The sequence below is a fragment of the Eleutherodactylus coqui genome, chromosome 1 (genome assembly GCF_035609145.1).
Source record: "Eleutherodactylus coqui strain aEleCoq1 chromosome 1, aEleCoq1.hap1, whole genome shotgun sequence".
Taxonomy (NCBI): domain Eukaryota; kingdom Metazoa; phylum Chordata; class Amphibia; order Anura; family Eleutherodactylidae; genus Eleutherodactylus; species Eleutherodactylus coqui.
The window spans coordinates 216,087,005-216,107,742 of NC_089837.1; the positions used below are offsets into that span (position 1 = coordinate 216,087,005).

The 20,738-nt window shown below is 41.4% G+C and overlaps 1 protein-coding gene across 1 annotated transcript in view; it reads right to left on the reverse strand.

Annotated features, from left to right (window-relative positions):
- The window catches only part of THEMIS (thymocyte selection associated), a 55,843-nt gene that overhangs the window by 5,207 nt on the left and 29,898 nt on the right, over positions 1–20,738 (reverse strand). Inside the window, exon 5 of the mRNA XM_066590837.1 lies at positions 15,115–15,229. Within this exon, the coding sequence (XP_066446934.1) occupies positions 15,115–15,229 (115 nt within the window). The remainder of the gene's footprint in view (positions 1–15,114; positions 15,230–20,738) is intronic.

Sequence of the window (20,738 nt, forward strand, 5' to 3'; positions counted from 1 at the left end):
AATATACCCATCTTTTTGCTACTATTGCTATTAATTACCTCAATAATTGTTCTATCTGTTCCATCTTGCTTTCTTGCCCCCAATGTGGAGGAATCCCTAGTGTGATGCCAAGCTGCTTCTGAAGTTACAGTATTTTTTCTGATCTCTTAAGAGATGCTAAGCAGTGCTTCTCCTTGTGATCAGGCAGGTGATAAAATTAGGCCAATTTTTGCCAAATTGTGTTGAGTCAACCCCACCTGATTTTTAACTAAAATCAGGAAGAGGGAGCAAAAAGAGTAGAAGCTTGTTCAATGAATGTGACTTAGCAGATAGCACTGTTGCCTTGCAATTCACTTAAGAGATTACAGTATTTTAGCCCAAAACAGATGCTCTAATAAGCTTACATCTATCAAGTACATATCTGATATGACCTATATGAAGTGGTTTTCTCTAGAGAGGATCTGACGTGGTAAGCTGTATTTCAATTCCCAGATAAATAACAGCATCTGTACAAACATGTTATATTATGCTAAAATGTCCCAGTCCATCACACCACTTGTGATTTCCTCAGGGATATCTCTTTCCCATGTTGCAATCCCTTTGGTAATTGCTATTAGTCTGATCATTTTATTTGTTTAGTGAGTGCATGCATCTTATGGCTTAGGGTGATATGAGAAGCATAGTAAATGTGAAGGGTATATCAGCTCTGTAAGGAGTTTCAGTACTAATTAACAAATTCTATCTATTCATAGGTAGCGCTAGATTAACTTGTGCAGGCAGGAATTTAATCAGGTTCATATTAATTAATTTCATGTGTTTTTATTTGCACAAACATAAATTTAACAGTATAGTCCAAAGTTTGCACTTTTAAGATCTTTTTTCTCAACAAGCCTTGGAAATTAAATTATATTAAAAGTTTAATTCCAATGGAAATAAGACTTTTTCATTAATTATGGTAGCAGGAAAAATATTAGAATCTACAGAATAATAGGAGGTAGACATCAACAAGTGTAGAATATGACCACTGAACTGCTTTTATAAAAGTAGAAACAAGTATTAAGGTGGCACAACTGTAGAAGATTTTGCTCATTGTCTAAGGTTCTCAAATTGTCCTGCAAGTATCCTCAGGGGATAACAATTCTTTGGACAGTTTTTGCACTGTCTTCCTGCTGTGCTCTTAAAAGGTGCAACACAGTGTATGATCATAGCCCTGGGGACACAAAGTAATTTATTTGAGTAAGGTCTGCTTGACTTAGGCCCCCTGTCCACAGCTGAAGCGGAATATCGCCAGCAATATTCCGCCACGGGGGAGGAAGGGAGAGCACTGACAGGGCTCTGAGGTGAGCCTATCTGATAAATAGGCTCACCGCAGAGAATCGCGTCAATCGCAACATGCCGTGATTTAAATCCCGCAAGTGGAGAATCGCTATGATCATCGCCCATGGACAGGCAGCCTTAGGCCTCCTTCCCACGAACGGATTTCCGCCGCGTAATTCGCGGCGAAAATCCGCTGCGTTGCCCGCTGCTATTAGGTTCTATTGAACCTAATAGCACAATGCTCACGATGCGTAATTCCACCGCGGAATTACGCACCGCGATTTCTCCCGTCCTCACCCGCAGCATGCTCTATTTTCTGCGGGTGAGGACGGGCTGTACGCACTGACGGCTTCCATTGCAGTCAATGGAAGCCGTCCGTTCACGCTATCTCCCGCTGTAACCAGCGGGAGATAGCGTGAAAAAACGCTTTCCCGCCCACCGCCGCGCGTCATATGACGCCAAATGACGCGGCCGGCCGCGTCACGTGACACGCTCGGTGACGCGGCGGTGGTGGGCGGTGACGGGCGGTGACGCGCGGCGGTGGGCGGGGAAGCGATTTCACGCTATCTCCCGCAGGTAAGTATAGGGGCTCTGGGGGGCGCCGTGACGGGCTTCACAGCGGAATATTACGCTGCGGAGCCCGTCACGCTCGTGGGAAGGAGGCCTTAGAAAGACTAGTTCAAGAGCCATATCTAGAAAAAAAATAAATTTGGAATCTGTATTCTATGGGTAACACCTTCACTTTTTGTGGCCTAGTTTATACAAATATGTCCCAGATGTGTATTTTACTATAGTAAGGTTTGCTAACCCCTACAGCAACTGAAGACTGATTTTTCATATGTGGGCCTACGAATCTTAAGAATCTCTAAATATTACATAGAGAATGATTTGGCACATGACATGGTTTTAAGTAGTTTTATAGTAGGGTTCCAATGATACATAACATCACTTGTGAGTCCTGGTAAAGTTTCTGCATTAGCATGACAATGTTAATATTTCTCTATACAGACATAAGTTGTAAGCAGCAAAGCAACCATCATAGTGGAAGGCAAGACATAAAATTGTATAACAGCCAACAGCTCTGGAAATTACTGGCAAACAGGTGATTTTGCAGGATGCAATTGCCACCAACTAATCACTGCAAGGGAAGGGCAATATTACAAGGTGGTCATTTGGTTAAAGTAATAACTGGGCATCACAAACTTGTTGGCGGTTTTTGCTTATCCGCAGAAACAAAACATTTATGTTTCTAAGAATACATCCATTTTCGCTCTTTTACTGCTTCCTGTGGTGCTAACAAAATTGAAATAAATTTGGTTAAAGAAACATTCGAGTAAAATTTGAAACTGATTAATTTGACGATGATACAAAGCTAGGAGAGATAGCTAACACTAGGACATGGCTGCTGTGCATCTAGCTGTTCATAAGAATTTCATAGCAACTGAGGCCACGGGGGTTTGTAGGGGATGGAATACTAACTAACACCTACAGCAGCCATGTACTTACAGGACTTGTGAAGATGTCACAGTCATGTGATCAGTCACCTGTATTGAAGGAGTCCGGGGTCAATTGACCAGGGGTGATTAGTGTGTGCAGGACTCTGCTGTGCTGCTTGTTATCCCTGTTGTATGTGAGTAACAATGTATGTAGCAGAGCTGTGTGTGATGTACATGTAGCAGTGCTGTGTGTGTGTCACATACATGTAGCAGAGTTGTGTGGCGCATTGCACCATCAGAAACACTGGTACACACAGAGGTCAGTTATAGTCTCCTCAGTATATACACATAGGTGAGGTAGATTCTCCTCAGTATATACACATAGACTTCAGTTATAGTCTCCTCAGTATATACACATAGAGGTGAGGTAGATTCTCCTCAGTATATACACATAGGTGAGGTAGATTCTCCTCAGTATATACACAGAGGGGTGAGGTAGATTCTTCTCAGTATATACACATAGAGGTCAGTTATATTCTCCTCAGTATATACACATAAAGGTGAGGTAGATTCTCCTCAGTATATACACATAGAGGTAAGGTAGATTGTCCTCAGTATATACACATAGAGGTGAGGTAGATTCTTCTCAGTATATGCACACAGAGGTCAGTTATATTCTCCTTAGAATATACACAGAGTTGTGAAGTAGATTCTCCTGAATATATAAACAGAGACGTGAGCTGGATTCTCCTCCGTATATACACATAGATGTGAGGTAGATTCTTCTCAGTAAATACAGAGGTCAGTTATAGTCTCCTCAGTATATACACATAGAGGTGAGGCAGATTCTTCTCAGTATATGCACACAGAGGTCAGTTTTATTCTCCTTGGAATATACACATAGAGTTGTGAAGTAGATTCTCCTGAATATATAAACAGACGTGAGCTGGATTCTCCTCCGTATATACACATAGAGGTGAGGTAGATTCTCCTCAGTATATACACATAGAGGTGAGGTAGATTCTCCTCAGTATATAATCAGAGATGGGGTAGATTCTGCTCAGTATTTACACACAGAGTTGTGAAGTAGATTCTCCTAAATATACAAACAGAGACGTAGGCTGGATTCTCCTCAGCATATACATATAGAGGCGTGGTAGATAATTAAGTTACGACTCCTTAACTTTCCTTATTAACATATCGAATTTCCAAAATTCGCATTTTAATTGCAAATTATTGTGGTTTGACAATGAATTTCTCAAAAAGGCCTGCTTAGTACGCCTCCACAACCTGATGGTAGTAGGTGTGCAAAGAATTGAATAATTAAGCTGTGACTCCTTTACTTTACTTCTCCTATTTAGGACATAAAGGAATGGTCGTACCAAATTTTATGTTACCATGCGGTGGTTGCTGGTCCGCCCGGGGCAACGGTGTGCGGGATCCCGTGGTCAGGGCGCGTCCCCCTGGCTTGTTGTTCGGCTGCCGGGGGCGTGGGTGCCTGGCCGGCATGGGTGGCTTGGTGCTGGTGGCGCGCAAGCTCCCTTTTTATTATGTTCTGTTGAGAGTTGGTTGTCTCCCTCTCTCTGCCCCTGGGTTGAGGCTTTTGCTTAAAGGTTGGGCAGAGACTGGCAATCACTGCCTGTTATTGGTTTCCCTCAGTGTGCTAGCTAGTTTGCCTCAGTTGGTCTCCTGCTTCTGTCATCTTGTCTGCTATACTTTGCTATTATCCGCCAGGTTTTTCTATCTGCCTCAGTTCTGCTTAGTATTGTTCGTGTTGGTTATTTACATCTGCCTTTTCTGTCAGTATTCTACCCTTTCCATCCAGGTATGCCAGCGTCCCTTTTTCGGTCCCTAGTGAGAGTAGGGATCGCCACCCAGTTGCCTGCCTGGGGTTAGCCAGGAGTGGAGGCAAGTAGACAGGGACAGGGGTTGTGGGTGAGATCTAGGGCACCCGGGCTGGCGTATCAAGGGTAGTATACCATAACATTTTAAGTTTGTACGACACCAAGAAGTTAGAGAATTAGTGATGAGCCAGTCAATGAGTCAGTCAGTTAGGGCTTTCACATTTATTTAGATAGATAGATAGATAGATAGATAGATAGATAGATAGATAGATAGATAGATAGATAGATAGATGTGAGGTAGATTCTCCTCAGTATGTAGACAGATACGTAAGTAAGTTTCTCCTCAGTGTATATACATAAGGCTGCTTTTACACGACCAAGAAAATTCTTATGGAACACCTCACTGGCGCCGGAAAAATTATTACATAGCGTGCAAAGTGCATGACATGCGAGGTTTCCCATTTAAAACAATTGGAAGCACTTGCTGATCTGGAGGATCACCACTTCCCTGAAGTAATGCAAGGCATTTTTGCCACAAAATTACTTGCATTCAAGGGGACGTCGCACGTTCCCGAGTGCAATATCGGGCCCGGGTGAACTTAGTCTAAAGGATAGATATGTATGTATATATATTGGGTGACTAGTTACAAAATAAATGAGCAAAAATTATCGGAGTGTTCTTTTAAATGGATTGGGAATAGGTTACTCTGACTACATTTGCAAGCAGCAGAAACCTCTTCTACTACTCTATCCACCAAGCAATGTAAGCCCGTGCCCTGACACTGATTTATAAAAGATGCTATATACACATTTCTTTTCCTCCAACAGCCTGAAGTCAAACAGAAACATGAAAATATATTTTAAAATCCAATTTCAGCCAACAGATATATATAAAAATAAACAAAATAAAAAATGGGACAAAAGGAAAAAATATAAATGTTGCCATCACCTCTCTACCTTGTGCCTTTGCTTGGGGAGAGAAGGATTTCAGAACACTGCAAAGTATATATTCATTTCTAAAGCTTTCATATCAGCATGTCTTGTTGTAAACCGCAAACTTAACAACTTGCTGCTTCAGTCTTTTAACCCAGTTTTGCTATTTTACAACATTTTCCCAGGGTAGAGTCAATAGTCAGTCTGCTGTTCATATTTGGTTTTATTATCCTATTTGCCCTTTCTTTTAGTGTACTGTTTCTGTAGCTTAAAAAATGTTACTAAGGCTGCTTTCACACGGCCGGGAAAATCGTGCAAGAGTTGTGCATTACGAGACACACAAATCTTGCACGAATATGAACCCCATTCTTTTGAATATACCTGAGCAATTTGTCCTATCTTTGACCGTTCCCTCGGAATGCATCGCCCATTATTTTAAATAGGACAGGAAAACACATCACATGGCGATGTGCAAACAAGTGTGATGTGAGGTTTCCCATTGAAACACATGCCAATCCTCCAGTGCAATAGAGAACAATGCATTCAACAAGGCAGGCTACAATTTGTAGAAGTGCAAATGCAATCTGTAAATGTTCTTTAAAAAAGATGAAGATTTCCCCAATATGGGTATATATAAGTTCTAGGGTAAGGTCCACCAGCATGAGAGAGAAAGGAGAGCTGCTTTAACATCCATGCATTAACGGGGACTTTTTTATTTCTTCTATTGATGATTGTCAGGCACTTATTGCTGGGATCCCCACTGATCAGCTGATTCCCAGAGCCGCTGTCATTGCAGTCAGCAGAGGAAGCCAAAAGCGCTGACCATAGTGCAATGGCGTGCATTGGTATTGCAAGCACAGCTCCCATTGAATTTAATGAGAGCTGTACCTGCAGTAACCAACCTGGGCTGCTGTGCTATGGTCAGCACATTCTGATTCCTGCGCTGACCTAAGTAACAGTGGCCCCAAATCAGCTGATCGCTGGAGATCCGAGTGGTGAGTCACCACCAATCATCTATTGATGACCTATCAGTAAACAAAGTCCTGGAATGCCCCTTTAAATGGTCAGCCATTCACTGTAACAAGCAATATGGGATGCTAGATTTCCATGGTAATGACGATTACAGGGAAATGTATGGCCAGAGCTGGCTTCCCTATTGATAACCTTTGATCACAGAAAGCTAGAGTTGCTGAACAAGTGGTTCAGGTGATCACCGCGCTGACTTCAATTTAGGAAAGGTATTATCTTCATGAGACAACTCCTGAAAAAAAGAAAAAAATTCTTCCATTCTGCAGCTAATCATTTCTTAAGACTGTTAACTCTCTGCACTCTCTCTGTACACTTAGGCCGCCTGCAGACGACCGGGTCGGATGCGGCTGCGAGAATCCTCGCAGCGGGACCCGACTTGAGCGCCTGCAGAGAGCACCGCAGACTCACCCGCTCCCACAGCTCCGGCTCTTTCATTTGCCGGCTGCCAGGCAGCTGGCGCATGCGCAGAGCGGAGCCGGCGGCCAGTGAGTGACGTTTCTGTGCGGGGCTCTGCGAGCCCCCCACAGAATTAGAGCATGCCGCGGTTTGTTTGCTGCGCGTGATTTGGCGCAGACAAACCACGGCCGTCTGCATAGGTTTGCGTGCTGTAATGAAATCCTATGCAGGCATCCAGGGGCAGAAATTCTGCGGGGAATCCCACCGTGGAATTTCCGCCCGTCTGCAGGCGGCCTTACACTAATTCTCCTACAGAAAGTCTACAGCTGCAGCGAAACTTCTATAAAAGACCATCCCAATCATATATTTATATATTGATAACGCAGTGCCGGAAATGATTGTCACTAGAGGGCAAATTTGAAAAGAAAGGTACCTGTGTGGGTGCGTCTGAAGGAAATGAAGCCTCCTAGCAGACTGATGACTGTGTTACTCCCTGAGACCGGTTCCTGAGAGGTACTTGAGTGAGCCTGAGAACCTGGTAGTGAGCTGCTGAGGCTAAAGAGCAATGAGTCTGACAGGGGTAGACAACCCCTAGACTGATACCCTGGATGAGTATAAAACATGGCTATGCCCATATAGTAGACAGGGGCAAAACTTATTTAGTAGCCAGATGGTCAGGGACGTGAATATGTACGCATGTACTGTGACGTAGGACAACATTCGAAGATTGTATTATGCTTTCTGTTAAAGTACCAAAATAAAAGACAGATTTATTATGTTTGTATCAAGGATCAAGGGAATTGAAAATATGTTAAGCCCTCTTCTAAAAGAGGGTGGTCACCTCCAGAGATTTCTTTATCTGGGACCAAGTCTACAGTTAAGGAAAGGAGAATCACGTTTTACAAATACTTGAAGACAGACATATCATTGCATGGAGTAATTAGCAATAATGCAGCACACATGTAAATTATGATCTTTAATCAGCTTTGAAAATCCTTCAATGAACACTAACTTCTGCTCATCTAACATACTAGGTGTGCATCATCCATCTTGTAATATACTTGCATTTATAATTTTTGTTTTACCACTGAAAATCAAGTTTGAAGTGGCTGCCACTAGGGATCTCCCTTCCAGCACCTTTGCAATCCACTACCTGTCATTAGGCATTTGGCTTCTTTAGTAACAGGGATATTAAGTCACTGCTAGTTACTACATGGAACAGACTGGCAGGCATTCAGATGCTTCCTTGCTGCTGATTAGTGCAGGTCTATGCAAGGCACAATAGGAGGTGTGAGAGAGGAAGTCTCAGCCAGTACAGTACTGGCAGAATGACTGGCTTCGGACACATTTCACACCTAGAAGTAGATTGCAAACAGCACGGCAGCAGGAAAATAGGGAAATCTTCATGAGATACTTAATTAGTAGAGCTCAAAGTGGGTGCAAAAAGCAGCAAAGCAGGAGGACCTGGGCTGTGTTTGTAAAATTTTGGAAAGCTCGGGTACACTTTAAACATTGTTCTGCTCAGCTTTCAAGTTAAAGCAGATACGAGTATGGGTAAGTAAAAACTGCAGTATTCGATGCATTGTCTTCAAATACTCAGAGAAAAGTCTCATGATCATGAACCCTATATGACAGCGCTTTGAAGCTGTGTAGCTCCTCAGCATTGAGCCACATGGTATCTATTCACTGCTTTTTGGTCTCCATTGGGCAATCAATGCTTCTAGGGGAGAATATTTCTATATATACAGAATCTGATGAAGCATGCCGCAGTAAAATTCCACAAAACTAGCCAGAAACCTATTGCACACTGATAGTATTAATCAATGCCAACTCACAGCTGGCATTGATTTCCTTTTCTTTGGCACAGACCGCAAAAAAATATACATGCACCTCCTAATAAATTTAGTACATTTCACTGCAGTGCACTTTAGATAAAGACTGCTGTATCAAATGCTGGGTGAAGTAAATTTTCATTTACAGTATATATGTCACATCCACATGCCTTCATCCATAAAGCCCTCCACAGCGCAGCGCCCCCCTATATTGCCTCCCTCATCTCAATCCTTCACCCAGCCCAGGCTCTCCGCTCTGCTAACGAAACTAGACTACGCACCCCTTTAATTCGAACTTCTCATTCCCGCCTCCAAGACTTCTCCAGAGCAGCACCTGTCCTCTGGAACACACTACCAAAGGCTACCCGGAGAATCCAGGACTCGCAGAACTTCAGGCATGCTCTAAAAACGCACCTCTTCAGGGAGGCATACCGCATACACTAAACAAACTCCTCTGTACTCCGCCTGATAACATTTCTCCCTGACCTATTGACTGCAATCCCTGCTAGCCATCATAAACTGCCCCTGCAGTCAAAACGATTCTGTCGTCACACAGCTAAATGTCTGACCATTGTCTATGTGTATAGCATCCCTCACTATCCACCTCGCCATACCATGCACATCTCCAGCCCCTCTACCTTCTGTATCACCCCATTACCTGTAGTATGTAAACTCTGTGGAGCAGGACCCTCACCCCTATTGTTTCCATCAACTGATTACTATATAACCGTGGTTCTGTAATTTTTGTACTTTTGTCTCTCTGTATTCCCCCTGTCTATGCAAGCGCTGCGGAATATGTTGGCGCTATACAAATAAAGTTTATTATTATATGTAAATTTCTGACAACTGATTACTTTTACTTGATGAAAGCATTATATACAGGCATTAACTAGATGAATAATAGTGAACCTGACATGATTGTGCAATGCTTATGTGCAATAATGGTTGTTGCATTGGAGAGTGATCAGAGTATAATCTATATCAATATGGATTGCTAATGAACTCTGCTAGTGTAGTAGCTATAATATAGTAACAACAAGCAATTGTAATGTTAAGGGTAACAAATGGGAATCTAACAATTAAATGAATGTGTAGTTGCCCAAAGGGGTCCTACAAAGGTGCTTTTTAAATGGCGGTATTCAGTTCACGTATAACCAGTAGGGGTTAACCACTACTTAATTTGCCCTACAACAGAGCTATTATTAATTAGCCAGATGGCCAGCACATTGAACTCTGATTGGCTTCAAGCCAGTGGAGTGACAGAAGCGAGGCAGTTGATCATGCAGGTCGGGGGAGTGAAGAAAGAGAGAGGTAGGAGAGGAGTCATGTCGTAGCAATAGTGAGAAGATTGTCAGTCAGTGAGCTTTCAGTCAGACCAGAACAGTGCAGTGTGCAGAGAGTTTGTCAGTAAGTCGGCTGTTAAACAAGTGAACCATGTAGTTAGTCAGTGTGACCATCTGTGTAGTTTAGAGGAGTTAGTTAGATAAGTGAGAGTTAGATAGTAAAAATCTTCGGGTGTCCATCAGAGAGAGAGGGACAGAGTTAGTGTGTATAAAGAGTGAGTTAGGATAACTCAAGAAGAAAGGTCCCTGCCTGCATTACAGTGAGGGAGCAGCCGGAAGTTGTTGGAAGAGTTGTTAGATCCAGAGGAAAGTTGCGGCCTGTCACAGGAGAGTCCCTGCAAGGTGGCCGAGACATGAGAGGTAAAACACAGAAGTATACATTATACCCTGAGGAGATGGTCCCAAAATACAGAGCAGAGTTATAATTGCGGACATCAGAGCTATGGAATACCCTCATGTATTATGTTATGTATCCAACAGAAATGTAACACAATCTGATGCTCAATGTCATTCCACTGTACTATTTGTTCTGACTAATTTCTGAACCACTTATTGGCATATGAGAATGGAAAAAAACAGTTTCAAAAAGTATATGTGAGGTGTTTTGGAATACATTAACGTATCAGTTCAAGGTATACATAACAAAGTAATGATACATAGCAATTCATGTTTAGAATGTGTCTAACCATTAGAACACTTTAGATAAAATCACTAGTACAAAAAAGGAGTTGTTTTTCTTGTGAATTTGTTACAGTTGCTGCAGCATTAATCATACAAGTAAACAAGTTCCATGAACATCACTTTGTAGCTTTCTAAAGTAGACTTATGTCAAAATGCTAATTGACTATTCTTATCAAGTATATAATACAATACTCCATAAACACCTTATAACCATGATGTTGTGAGCACGATATCTAATAAAGCATGAAAGTGACTTTTATTAAAGTCCGAGCTCCTGGAAATTATTGCTATTCTTATCAAGGTACCTTATAAAAAGGTTTTTGATTTACTTAGCTCTTGCAAAGCCATAGACGTAGACCTGTACAGTGGCATGCAGAGTACCTGTATGTCTGTATTAGAATTATAGGCATTTTGTGTGCCACCATTTTTGGCACAGCATTGTTGGGTGTCATATTCTACCCTAGAGAATATTTCCATAACATAGGCTGCAACTATATTTTTCCCACATGGATTTCAATATGAACTGTTGAGGAAAAATAATTGTGTGCCTCTATATAAAGTTGGATGCAAAAGAACATACAGTACAAGCCCATTGCAGTCTATGAGGCAGGATTATGGCACTGCACAACATGTTTTTCATATCATGACCATAGTCTGATATTACATGTCTAAAATTCAAAAAGCAGTGGTCCGTGCAAATGTCTGCACTGATTTAGCTGTCCAAGCATATGATAAGGTTGACAGATCTGTTTTCTGTCACTATCTTTATTGAAATTATATTTTTGAATACATTAATGTCAACACATTTAACATGCATAAGTATATGTATATATATATATATATATATATATATATATATCCTTGCTCTCCCCCACCTCTCTCTATTTACTTAACATAGCGGCTGTTCAGTACTGAATGCTGCTATTTATATTCATCGCTCATCATTCAGTATTTTAAGCTGCATAAAATCCTGAATGATGATTGCTTAGTGTAAATAGCAGTCATTCAGTACTGAACAGCCGCTATGTTAAGTAAATAGAGAGAGACGGGGGAGAGCAAGGAGAAAAATCTCCTCCTGGCACCGCGCTGTGAAGTAACGATTCCCACTCATGTTCAAAAGCATGTGAGCGGCTACTTGCGGGGATTAGTGTTGTGCATCATTTGCCCGACATTCGTCCTGTCTAAATGGACCTTTAGTCAACTGCCAATGAAACCCATTAACAAAATTTCGTTAACAGCCCTCGAGCTCTTTAATACAGACCTATGCATAAACATGTTAATAAGTAGGAAGATTTATTACATTAATAATCTATTACATGGAGACACACTTCTCCCTTTTTCAGTTCTAGTGGAGAAATGTAACATTCCCTTGGAAACGTGTTCAAATACATACAAATTCACTCGCTTCTGAGGTCTTCTCAAATTCAAATTCTCAAACAGATGCTTAATAATTCGTTCTTTGCTTCCCACTCTCTGAGTGTGCTATGATTCCTTATCAGGGGACATGGGGAATGCTACAAGAGTCCACCTTCTAAACCGTGAAAAGGATCTGGGGGAACAATTCTTGGTAACCCAGTGGCTGTCTTCCTTTGAATAGGCCAGTAAATGAACTCTCAATTCCAATTACTAGAAGTATCCCTGAAAGTACTGATTAGATGGTAATATACCCCTGTGAGGTTAGCTAGATCCTTTTCAGACCGTATGGTCAGTACTGGGGACTATGCAGTTATGCAGGTACGCTCTATTTTCTGGAGCTGCTTGAAGCTGTCAAATTTCTGAAGCGGGGTATTTTCCCTTCTAAAGGTGATCATAAGAATAAATATATTCAAGACCCCAAAATTAGCTATCCAATTGTGGGAGAGCAATCTGATACCATGCCTGGTGGGAAGTTGAGCATGCCATATCCTCCTCTCTGCAAAGCTCCTGCTGTCAAGAAGCTGGAAGGCCCCTAGGCTACCTTGCATCGAGGAGCTAATCCAGTTGATCACTGAATATAACTTTTATGAGAAACTGTATGCCCTTAAAAATGGTTGTTTTGAAAAATACAAGACTAAGTGGAACCCTTGGATACACCAGTGCCCTAATTAACTTCCTTTTCCTGTGGGTTTTCTCTTTTACCCCCTTTTTGTCTTTTCTCTGTTATCTGGTTGTCATGATAATTGAATATTTAATGCGATATCGAGTGCACTAACTTCTAAATTTTCAGTTATGGAGCAGGTCCTCATGTGTATTATTTTTCATTTTCGTATCTGGAAATCATCATTTCAGGAAGCAACAATGTGGGTACAATCTATGTGAGCCAGACAATTAATGTATGTAAATCTTTGCTGAAAGGCACAAACGTGACACTAATGTATCATTTCAATGTATCACTTCCATGCTATAACTCTAACAAAAACAAATTAGATAAAAAAACAGGGATGTGGGAACTCTCTTATCTTGCTTTGCTCAACTGACCATTTAAAGTGTTATATCCACTCATGGTTACCCACCCAATCTGCCATTGGGTGTGGAGAAACACTAGTGCGCACTGGGAGGTACAATTGCTGAGGGAAATATATAATTCCTGGAGAGTATCCTGAATGGATCCTGTTCTAATTAATAGGAATCATGCAAGATGCTCTTCACACATGGTACATTTGTCTCTCCACACCAGTTAAAGCAGGAAATCATAAATGAAGATTCGTTTTAAATAAGCAGTCAGAATTAGTGTGAAACCATTTAAACTAAAGCCTGAAAGGCAGTGTGGGAAACAATTTAAGAATGTCTTTAGGTTTTTAACCCCTTAAGGACAGTTTTTAGGGATTATACCCATGTTATAGTTTTAGTGACCTACCTTTTTTTCCTTCAGCTACCAAAATTATTCTTGCTGCATTTTTTTCTTTCACATGTAGGGATTAGAGATGAGCGAACACGTTCGGCCCCGCCCCTTTTTCGCCCGAACACCGAACTTTGCGAACACTTGTGTTCGGGCGAAAAAAGTTCGGGGGCCGCCGTGGCAGCGCGGGGGGGTGCGGCGGGGAGTGGGGGGGAGAGGGAGAGAGAGAGGGCTCCCCCCTGTTCCCCGCTACTGCCGCCCGCGCCGCCGCGCATCTCCCCGCCCCCCGGCGGCACCCGGACCTTTACGCGCGAACACTGCAGTGTTCGGCAAAGCCGGTGTCCGGGTGCGGATGTGTCCGTAACGGACATGTTCGCTCATCTCTAGTAGGGATCCTTTTAATATCTTTTTTCCCCATTTTTTTAGCTTTAATGGGAGTAAAAAGCTAAAAAAATGATTTTTTTTAGATTTATTTTTTCTAATTAGTATATTTACGCTAAAATAAAGTATGGAAACGGGTTCTTCATTTTGTTTTGGATGTTTTGATATATAATATGTATGGTTTTGGATTACAGGGCACATATAGTGACGGTTTTGGTTGGCCTCAGCTTTGGGTCATTTTCTTTTTTATGTATATATATTTTTTTTTATTCTGTAATTTTTTTAACTTTTTTAATTTTTTTTTAGTTTTTACTATCTATGATCCCCATGACATTATATAAAACCTCTGGGAGTCATTCACATTGTCCTTTTTCATATATATCACACATTCCAACTGTAGTTGGAGCATCCATAGGAGCCCTAGTTATAGGGGAAACTATCACCCTGTAGTGACAACGACAGAGCTAATCAGAGTCTGCTAGTGTCCTGTAGCTCTGTCGTGACACAGGGCACCCAGTGGTCATGTGATCCTCGGGTCTTATAGTAGAAGAAATACTTCCAGTTTCCCTTTTAGTACATAGCGCTCATTGAGCTTTATGTAGCTAGGAAAGGAGAAGGCAGAAGTGGTTAAAAACTGCTTCTCCCTTCTCCTTCAGGTCCTCAGCTGTCAGATACATCTCTTACATGATTGCAAGAGCAGAGGCTTTAATCCAGTGCCATACTTCTACTATCTAAGGGGATTAAAACCCAGGCCCAAGCGCTGTATATTTACCACGCTTGGTCCGTAAAATTTTTCCACTATGAAATTTGCCACAAAACTGTCGTAAATGTGGATTCTGCTGCAAGATCCACAACATACAGTAAAAGACATGTTATAGGTTTAAAAAGTCTATAGCATACCCTAAAATCTTTGACTTCTGCCAACTGGTGGTGGGGTTTTGTAAAATCCCATTTATTAGCATTGTATGGAATGTGTACCGAAAATCCACAATAATTCTGCAATGTTGGAACATGGTTTAATGAATGCATTGCTAAGCATTTTGCCACCTAATGCTCTAAGCAGATAATTATGGAAACAATCAAAAATATTACAGATGTAGTAAATGCATTTTAAGATAAACTCACCTTTGCTGGGCATTGTAGTGATGTTTGAATCCATGTCATTACTTGCACTCAAACCCGCTTTCTGGCTACTTTCGAAAAGCAATGTTCCTTCAGCATTTTCATTTGTTGGGAGCGTCTATAAAAAGTGAAATATGGCACACTCAGTCATTCCATCTAGCGTATATATCAACACATTATTACAGATTGATTTTGTAGTGTTGTAACAGCAGACGCCACAAGATAAATGAACAGTCACTGTAATTACTGACCATGAGACTAAAGATGGCAAGGCATGCTTTTCAATACCTCTGATGTCCAATATGTAACGGGAACTTGGGTTCTTTATTCTAATTTCACAGTCAAGAGGTAGGGACTCTTTAGTCTGTATGTACTTAATGGGGTTTTATTCACAGACGTGACTTGGTTAAAAGTAATAAATTTTATTAAGTTTTATCTAAAAAAACACGATTGGGCACAACAAAGGACACAACACAAAATCTAAGTTGTAATGGAAAGGCGTTAACCCACCAAATAGTGGATAGAAAAATGATTGGTGGGTTTCAAAATTACAACTTGGTATTACTTCTGATACTCCGTATTTCTTAATGTCGCACGTCACTTAGGAATACAGTCTGCATGGGGGCTGTTCATGGATTTCCCAAAAACCGGAACCCCAATTAGATATCTGTAGTTTTATTAATATAATGACAGAATTCGACCAGAGATACTCAGGTTGCGGAAACGTGATGTTCAACCTGAGGAAGTGAATATCTCTGTCAAAAATACTGCCTAGTGGGCTGAAAAGTTTTTAACAGCTCAAAAGGACAGTATGTCAAGGAAATTGATTTTAGTCAATTTTTATTCCTTATGGCCAGTACTCCTACTCATGGCGACAATGTTTGAGCAGAAACTTTCAGATTGCAAAAAAGTGATATTCAACCTAAGAAGATAGTTATCTCTGTCAGAGCTTGTTGCCTAGTGAGCTAAGACTTGTGAACGGCTCAAAAGGACAGTGTGTCAGAGATTTTAATTTTGTCAATGTTTTTTACTCATTATAAACAGTACTCCCACTCTACGCGTTTCACCACTGAGTGTACGTGGATCCTCAGGAGACTTAGTACTTAGAGAGTAATAATAACAACAATAATGTTTACAGAGTTATGATGGTAAACAATTAGGGTATCACTCCATAGATAGAGTATCACTAAAATATTTAATCCTCAATCAGGAAATGAGCTCTTAGCGTTCAATTTGAGCTAGTAGGGTTTAACCTCGGTGAGGGAATAGATAAAGATTGTAAGTACGAGGTTCATTTCTTTCAAATGTTAAACCCTTCTTCTCTATCAATCCTACTTTCAATAGTCCCATGCCAGGTGTAATGGTCAATAGGATCTCCTTACAATGAGAGTAGGGATAAAGAGTACTACATGCATGAGATTACTGGGTTTGGAATTTTGGTCTGGAGGTAATAACTCTAACAGATCCAAATCCCCTATAAATGAGTGAAGGAGGTTTCAAGTCCTAAAGTCCTTAACTACTCATGCAAATACAAGCAATGAGGCCGTTAGCATAGCAGGACAAGGAGTCAATCCTCCCTAGGTACAGAGGAGTATTTTTCCCTACACCCTCCTTTCTTTTTTCTATCTTTTTTCCCCCTTTTCCTCTCTCCCAGTAAGCTCAAGGTTACTGCATGGACAGCAATCCCTACAGAAAGATAGAGTGCTCAAGAGGTCAGAGCATGACATAGGTTAGTTCCCATCGCCTTGATGGTAGGCTAGGGAGTGGGGGCCGTCAGGAAAAGTGGTGCTTAAATAGCTCATAGCCACACCTCCTAATGGGTTGGCCCCTTCACGGTAGCCAGTCATATTTGACCAGGAAGTAAATAGAGACCATGTGAGATGGTCTCACGCTGATCTCAGTTGTCGAGCCTCATGTGGTGCAGAGTGTAAGCTCTCGCCTACGACCTGAGGGTTTGCAAGTTCGATCCCCGCATGAATCTGGCAGCCGGCTCAAGGTCGACTCAGCCCTCCATCCCTCCGTGGTTGGCAAAACGAGAACCCAGCCTGGTGGGGGGCAATAAATAATAATTACCCGAAAGCGCTGCGGAACAAGCTGGCGCTACACAAATGCCATGATTTGATTTGATTTTATGCAAGCGTGGAAGGCCGAATGATAGCAGCCCTCCATCTAAACGGACATATGTTACACTAACCTACTTGTCGATCAGTGTATATGATTGTGAATAAGATGTTAGGTGCGCTATGTGATCGTAGAAGCGCGCCAGAGAGGCGTTGTTATTCCGCTGACGTCATATCGTTGTAGGTGCGCCGACGTGATGACGTATGTACGTCTGGCGTCACGGCGCTCCTAGTCTCGGAAACTCCGGAAAGACTAGTATTAAGATGCGCCGGCGTCACGACGTGAAGCGTCCAACGTCAGCGCGTTACCTATCACCAGGACAACTGAGTAAACAGCTTACTTCCTAGCATCGCTCACCGCGATGACGTATAAGGGGGCGGTGATATGCCATGCCGGGATATGACCCGGGTCTATGACCCTCCGCCTTGGAGCAGATGAAGAAGGTGGTTTAAGCCAATCCGAGGGCATATATCGATCCCCTATTGATAGTGGGATATAGTCATGTCTGAGAACATCAAAGCCGCTGTTCAGGTTGACATTGATATGGGACAGCCTATTGATGTTGTATTAACAATTCTAAGAGAATCTCAATTATGTTTTGGGTCATTTGTTGTAGATGATAGAGACTCTCATACGGAATCTACTTTATTAGTCACCTTAATATCACATAGATTTAAAGGGGAACTTGGCCAAGTTATTAGATTAGATCATGAAAGTAGACCTGATAATATAAATGCGTTTTGTAAATTATTTCATTGTCAGGACCGTTCGTCCTAGGGGATAATGGCCAAGGGAAGGTAAGTAAATCTTTCAAAGCAAGGTGACCCAGGCTATCAGAGGGTGGAGGAAGTTGACAGATACTTGATGTTTCCCTATAAGAAGCAGTTGAACAAAAGTTGTTCATTTAGTCCTGACGGTTGGAGGGTCTCGCAGCGATATATCCATCCTGCCTCTTTTTGAAGAAGCAGGGAATCCATGTCTCCTCTTCTTCCGTCCGGTCTTACCAATTCCATACCCTGGAATTTTAAGCAGTTTGGGTCGCCCCCATGTTGTTGCCAAACATGGGTGGCTACCGATGTAACTTCATTCCTTTCTACGTTGCTGATATGTGCGAGGATTCTCTCAGGTCGTAGGCGAGAGCTTACACTCTGCACCACATGAGGCTCGACAACTGAGATCAGCGTGAGACCATCTCACATGGTCTCTATTTACTTCCTGGTCAAATATGACTGGCTACCGTGAAGGGGCCAACCCATTAGGAGGTGTGGCTATGAGCTATTTAAGCACCACTTTTCCTGACGGCCCCCACTCCCTAGCCTACCATCAAGGCGATGGGAACTAACCTATGTCATGCTCTGATCTCTTGAGCACTCTATCTTTCTGTAGGGATTGCTGTCCATGCAGTAACCTTGAGCTTACTGGGAGAGAGGAAAAGGGGGAAAAAAGATAGAAAAAAGAAAGGAGGGTGTAGGGAAAAATACTCCTCTGTACCTAGGGAGGATTGACTCCTTGTCCTGCTATGCTAACGGCCTCATTGCTTGTATTTGCATGAGTAGTTAAGGACTTTAGGACTTGAAACCTCCTTCACTCATTTATAGGGGATTTGGATCTGTTAGAGTTATTACCTCCAGACCAAAATTCCAAACCCAGTAATCTCATGCATGTAGTACTCTTTATCCCTACTCTCATTGTAAGGAGATCCTATTGACCATTACACCTGGCATGGGACTATTGAAAGTAGGATTGATAGAGAAGAAGGGTTTAACATTTGAAAGAAATGAACCTCGTACTTACAATCTTTATCTATTCCCTCACCGAGGTTAAACCCTACTAGCTCAAATTGAACGCTAAGAGCTCATTTCCTGATTGAGGATTAAATATTTTAGTGATACTCTATCTATGGAGTGATACCCTAATTGTTTACCATCATAACTCTGTAAACATTATTGTTGTTATTATTACTCTCTAAGTACTAAGTCTCCTGAGGATCCACGTACACTCAGTGGTGAAACGCGTAGAGTGGGAGTACTGTTTATAATGAGTAAAAAACATTGACAAAATTAAAATCTCTGACACACTGTCCTTTTGAGCCGTTCACAAGTCTTAGCTCACTAGGCAACAAGCTCTGACAGAGATAACTATCTTCTTAGGTTGAATATCACTTTTTTGCAATCTGAAAGTTTCTGCTCAAACATTGTCGCCATGAGTAGGAGTACTGGCCATAAGGAATAAAAATTGACTAAAATCAATTTCCTTGACATACTGTCCTTTTGAGTTGTTAAAAACTTTTCAGCCCACTAGGCAGTATTTTTGACAGAGATATTCACTTCCTCAGGTTGAACATCACGTTTCCGCAACCTGAGTATCTCTGGTCGAATTCTGTCATTATATTAATAAAACTACAGATATCTAATTGGGGTTCCGGTTTTTGGGAAATCCATGAACAGCCCCCATGCAGACTGTATTCCTAAGTGACGTGCGACATTAAGAAATACGGAGTATCAGAAGTAATACCAAGTTGTAATTTTGAAACCCACCAATCATTTTTCTATCCACTATTTGGTGGGTTAACGCCTTTCCATTACAACTTAGATTTTGTGTTGTGTCCTTTGTTGTGCCCAATCGTGTTTTTTTAGATAAAACTTAATAAAATTTATTACTTTTAACCAAGTCACGTCTGTGAATAGGGCTTTTTCAAATTTTCAGTCGACTTGTGCTGCCTACTTAATGGGGTTGAATGGAGTTAAAAACAAGGTTATGTAACTTTCCCGAATCCATGAATCAAGTCCAGGGGCGAGGGGTTGATATTCTTGCTTAGTCTCATTCTTTTAAATAAGGCTCAGCTGCAATGCAAGACATATACTATTTGTGTTAAGACTATCTCTTATCAGGAAAGACTTACTATCCCAGTAAGCGTCAAGGATTTTATTCTTATTTTCTTATCTATTAATAAAAAAAATCATTGCAGAAAGGAGATCTGTCTACAATAGCTGCAAGCAAAATATCTTGATCTTTCTTCTCGTATGCATTTAGGTCTATATGCCTGAAGTTTACCTCCCAAAACATTATTTATTAAGAAACCAGCATCTCCAAAGATTAATAGAAGCCATTCAGGGGCTGTGAACAGTGGGCACCAAGCAACGGTATTATAAGACTAGAATGTCCTTGCTTTACATAAAACAGACTGAGCACCGACTAGTAATATATGACGGGTCACATCCACAAGCTACTATAGTCAGAAAATATCTGCTCTGAAGCTGTGAATGGTCACAGTTTACAGTACAATTTTCTTAATATACATATGATGCATAATAGCAATTTGCACAAGATTATATTAGGTATAAATAATGTTAGCAATTTGCCCCGATTTTAATAGGTTATTACGTACAGTGATTTATGCTCAGTATAACTCAGAGTTTAGCAATAAAGTAAACATGATTTTCCAGCAATACTTGAATCATATTTTCACAGGGAGCAAGTTTCATTGCTAATGAATAAATTAGCAC